This window comes from Pygoscelis adeliae, unplaced genomic scaffold (genome assembly GCF_000699105.1).
Source record: "Pygoscelis adeliae isolate BGI_AS28 unplaced genomic scaffold, ASM69910v1 Scaffold71, whole genome shotgun sequence".
In the NCBI taxonomy this organism is placed as follows: domain Eukaryota; kingdom Metazoa; phylum Chordata; class Aves; order Sphenisciformes; family Spheniscidae; genus Pygoscelis; species Pygoscelis adeliae.
In genome coordinates this window covers 12,391,435-12,396,999 of record NW_008824356.1, presented here as the reverse complement: position 1 = coordinate 12,396,999, position 5,565 = coordinate 12,391,435, and the positions used below count along the sequence as shown (strand labels likewise).

At 32.6% G+C, this 5,565-nt stretch overlaps 1 protein-coding gene across 1 annotated transcript in view; it reads left to right on the top strand.

Moving 5' to 3' along the window:
* Positions 1–5,565, top strand: part of EFCAB11 (EF-hand calcium binding domain 11) — an 82,875-nt gene that overhangs the window by 4,924 nt on the left and 72,386 nt on the right. Inside the window, 2 exon segments of the mRNA XM_009319521.1 lie at positions 2,300–2,401; positions 3,780–3,870. Of these exon segments, the coding sequence (XP_009317796.1) occupies positions 2,300–2,401; positions 3,780–3,870 (193 nt within the window).

Genomic DNA, 5,565 nt, shown 5'->3' with positions numbered 1-5,565 from the left:
GAAGTATTTAAAAGACGTGTAGATGTGGTGCTTAGGGACATGGTTTAGTGGTGGACTTGGCAGTGCTAGGTTAATGGTTGGACTTGATGATCCTGAGCGTCTTTTTCAACATAAATGATTCTGTGATTCTATTCTATGATTCTATAAATGAGCTCACCATGGCTATTAAAGAGGATCATATGATTTCATTTAGTTTTGTAATATTTTTAGTGCTTGTATGTTACATTTAGCTTGAACTTATTCTTGCTTCTCAAAGTGGCATTTCTTAATAGCAACATTATATAGGTTAGTGATAGAGAAAAGTAATTAGTAGTTTTTAGTGTTCAAGTTGATAAGCGATGAAAAATGTTCTATCGTTTTTTTGATACTGTTCCACTGTTTACTTGGGCAAATACTGGAATCTTACATCACAGTTCAGTAAATATCTCTTTCTGTAACAACCCTCCCATTTATATAGTTCTGCTTGTTTTTTTCTTTTCCTTGACCTTACCAATTATGCCCATACATCTCTTTGTGGGGTCATGGGGCAAGTCTTATTGGAGAAATGGTTCATATAAAAAATGAAGTGGCAAAAAAATGTAGTTGCTTTTATCAGTAAGTTCCCTCATCCCTTTCGCCACATGGCCCCACAAGTATTTGTATCAATACATTTCAAGGGCATTGCGGAGGCTGGTTCTGTTTATTCTAGCATTGATGCCAAAACCCATATTCATTAAACCACACCCTTATTTGTAGGTCTTTAGTCTAGGCAACAAATACAGAATAAAGATTTTACTCAGATTTTTTTCAAGAGAACAACCACATATGAATGCCTGAACCAAAACTAGTGAACTAATATATAAAGATAGATTATGGACTTGTTAATACCTAATTGGCTTGAATATTTTTTTAAGATGACTTTTTTGTGTGTTGAGATAGCTTTACAGCCTGTTCTAAGTAGCACATAAATTGTCAAGTCTCAAGATCAATGAATAGGCGGCACTCTATTCTAGGAGTCATTCTATAAAAGGAAAATTGTATGGTATAATTTTCTGGTCTCGTATGTTACTCTGAAAGAGAAAAAATAAATGGATGCAAAGCTTATATTGCTTTTTATGTTTTCACTTCCATAGTTATCCAATTGAATGGAAAGCTGTTCATGCAGGCAAGTTCAGTATGTTTAGGCAACCTCTGTTATTAACGAAATTGTGCATGTACAGAACCTAGCAGTTGAAAGCAGCAAGTCTTTGTAATCCTGGAAACTGAGACTGTACCAGTTCTTAATGTATGATTTTTCAAGAAGAAATAAGGAAAGAAACACCGGAAATCCGTGAGCTTGGAGTTTAAGATTTGAATTGAGACAGCAGGTGGAGCTGAAGGAGTTGTGCTTTTGAACCACTGCAGAAAGAATAGGATATGAATGAATCAAAAGAAAAAGAAGTGCAGAGCTTTTGTTGTGTTATTTGATAAAGAAAAATTCCTGCAGGATACTGTCATGTTGCCTTCTGAAGAAAATGAAATTGTTTAAAATGAGCATAAAGCATATATTAGAAAGTTATGAGAAAGGAATATTTGTCTGTTTAAATATTGAGCTGAAACGGGATTTTTTTGAAAAAAAAAATGTATCTGCAGAATTTTTATATCAAGATTTTTGCATTTTTCATGGAGAGGCCTGAAATTTTGAGGAGCAAATTTTTGTTTCTTAATTTTTATGTTTTACTTTGATTTTAGAAGAAATGGTCAATTAAGTACTGACAAACTAGGTTTGCATTTCAATTTCTTTCATTTTCAGTTCATTAAAAGGATAGGATAAATGTACAAGTAAAGTCTTTCATCTAGTATACAGGAGGAATAACCAATCCAGTTTTGCGTTCAATTTTGTTATGAATTTCATAGGAATCTATTCCTGAGGTTATAGATTATTTCAGAGTACTCTCACTGACAGGAATGATGCCAGATAGATTGTTTATGCAACATGGATCTTTATCCATGGCGTGCAAGTGCTATTGACTTAGGAAAGTCCATGTTTCTTTCCAGTGCAAAGAAACATCAGATGGCAGGTAAAAAGAAGAAAAAAGTAGAAGTAAACAGAAGCATTATACTCAAGTATAAAAAATATGTGAGAAAATTTAAACGATATTGAAATGTTTGCATGATCATGATCTAACTTTGAAGACTATTATTTCAGTTTTATCTTTGTGTTTATTTATATAATTAGAATTATTCATAATTTTTAGACCACAGTCATACATATTTTTAAGGAGAAAAATAAAACTGACATTTTTGGAGGGAGATTTATTTATATTTTACATTTTTCTAGGTCTATTATTTGAAAAGTTTTTAAATCTCATGAGTGCAAAGAAGGCTGCATAGTTATACAGTAATGAAACAAGGCAAATATTTACAGCTTTTGATGTGCAAGGTAAGTTTTTTCTCCTAAATATTTGGAGTATTAATTTAATTCTAAAACAATTAAGCAGAACAGAACACCTGAAGGAAATAAAAAGAAGTTAAGACGAGATGTCCTGGATGCTGCATAGTTAAGTAAAACAGCACCAGAGTAACAAAAATCATGATGATATTACTATAAATGAAGTCAGGGTCAGTAGGCTACGGCATTCTAGATGGTAGCTCTGGATTGTCTGTTGTACTCTGAGCTCCTCCAGCTGTTAAAAGAAATCTCTAGCCGTTCACCCTACCTACTTGCTGTTACTACCTCTCATTATTTCTCTGTTACTCATGCTCATATATCTCCACTCATTTATGCCACATATTTTACAGATTTCTGTCCCTGGTGATGGTTATAGATCTTTTTTACTTCTCATGATAGACCAAGGAAGGGAAACCAAAGCAACAAGGATTTTTTCTCATTCTTGGGAAGTAGATGTGGTGATTCTTTTTCGATCCAGCTAGACAGCAGAGGATCTCCCATGACCAAACTGAAAAAAGGAAAACTTCATCAGGAGCCTCTGAGCTGATGGACATTCAGATGATCCTTTGCCTTTTTCTTCCTGACCTAAGATAGGACTATGGTCCTTGAAAAGAGGGAAAGTGAAACATATGGCAGATCAGATGTTGGGATGATCAGATAAGCATCCACTCAGCTTTTTGCCATGAACTAAAAGTAGCTTTTGAAGTGTTATTTTTAGTGAGTTATTTCAGAGGACTTAACTGTTTCAAGCACTGTGCTTTTGTTTGTCTTGCTATCTGCTGCACGCAATCTGCAATAACCCTGTTTGAGATGCTTTAATTTCCAGTTGGATCTGGAAGTGAATTCATAACCTAAGTGATTGATCAGTTGATATTACTCTGATACAATGTATTCAGGATCTTAAGTCTGCAGCAGGATTAAATTGAAGGAGAAATTTTTTATGAAAGAAAATTTTTGAAACACAATGCTCAGAGTAACTAAGATGTCAATAAAAATTATAGACTTGAAATGTAATTTTGCATATTTCAGTCTATATTTTCAAAGTTTTGCAAATCTGAAATTTTCAATTCAAAATGTCTACTTTTAAAATTAAAACATAAATAATAGAGTTGTAGATGTTGTAGGCACAGTGCTTTTGAACAGGATTCACAGTGGCAAAAAGGAATTGTCAGCATAAAATCTTCCTTAGACTGTTCGTCTATATAATGTAGCCATCCTAAAATATTTTGTGAATACAGAAACTTGAAGAGTGTATAATCATTTCAGAAATGTGAATTGATCGGCTCACATGCAAACATAATTGTATTAAGTAGTTTAAAAAAACCCTTAATTTATATTATTTTTCTCTTGCCTAATCTTGATTTAAAAGATAGAGGATTTTTGACTTTTGAAGACTTCAAGAAAGCCTTCAATTCTGTTTCTCCTAAATTATCTGAAAGAATCATAGTTGAAGTCTTCAGGTAAGATTAACAAGAGATCCTTATTCCTAGATAGCAGGCTTTTTGTTGTATATATTTCATTTAATCGAAATCATTAGATTCTCATGCAACTGCATGAGAACATTCTGTTTCAGCACATTACTGTTTCAGTGTCTTTAATAATAAATATTATAAATAATATGTGTAAATAATATATTAGTTAATAAAAATTGTATAAATAGAAGTAATAAAAATAATTAATTAAAATAATAAATATTACCAGATACAGAAAGTAATTTGTTGCCTGTACTGTTTCTTAAGAAGCCTAAAACTATTTGCTTTTACATTTTCCTCCTGTAATCAGGAAATCTGCATTCAACAGCTGTCTCTTGAAAAATTCAGTTAAACTGTAGTGCATATTGTGAGGCAGTAGCGGTGAGATTTTTGCAAGGCTCAGAAGTGAAAGGACAAAATTTTGAGAGTAATTTGCAGATCATAAAAAACTGATCTTACCTCTGCAGTCGTCAGTAAACATTATTTTAAAATCTTTTTGGAAAACATTGCATTGCAAAGTATAAAACTTCCTTTTTGTGATGTGAATGATATGATTGGAAGTAACTCTGTCATTGAGAGAAGTCCTTCACTTTTGAAGACACGGCATCAGATAGCTTGCTGAGCACCGTCTTTAAAAGGTGGTGTTGGATTTTAGGTTGGGTTTTTTTTTGCAGTTGTCTGGGGTCATGACACAAAGCATTATAGCAGAACAGGAATTGGTCTGTACATCTTTCAAGCAACTGGCATGCAATAGCCATACATCAAAGTGTAGAGTCACTAATGTCTTAGATGATACTCTTGTGTTTTTGCACTAAAGATGTAATATATTTGGGGGAGAGTAATTATTTTAAGAAGGTTTGAAAAGTTAGGTTGTATATTTTTCTTGATGTCCAAGTGATTTTACTATCACTTTTTGGTATACTGTCAAGAAATGAATAGGCAAATGTAGGTAGAATAGCTTGAGGTGTTATCCTTTTAAAATATTTTTTTAAGGACCTCTATGAAAGGCCTGATGTTCAATTTTTCTGTCCAGTGATTAAAATGTTTTTCTTGAATATTAACGCTTTTTAGGTCAGAAAAGCATATGTAGTTGCTGTTCATATTGTTTTATTTCGCATTTTTACATACATTTTTTCATTATCTTTCTCATTTGAAAAATTGTCAAATAAATTCAGACTTAACTTCATACTGTACAATAGTTCTGAAAACTTTTGGCCCATCTTTCTGTCAATGAAGCTTCCCAATTTCAAATCTAAATTATAATCATGATGAATTTAATAAATGAAGGAAAGTTCAACCAAATGTTACAGTATACTATGTATCTAAGTAAAGAAGACATGTCACGATCAACAGTAGCTCTAATGCTAGCATATTAGTCTGTAAATATCACAGTCCAGCAAATGAAACTTGTGATTGCGTATCTATGAATGAGGTATGGAACCTGAAGAGAAACATAGAAAAATTTCTTTTTCAAGAAGTTGTTTGCATGTTTCTTCGGCTACTCTTGAAAGAAATTGCACAATAGTATTGTGTAATACAGATTTCTTTAGGATTGAACAGGCCAAACCTGCATGGAACTCTTCAGAATTGTAATTTGAAATCAGAGCCTTAAATCCTCTTTTAGTTACACATCCTTTTTGGATATTTCTTTTAACTCTTGGTGTGTATGCTGATTTATGTAGG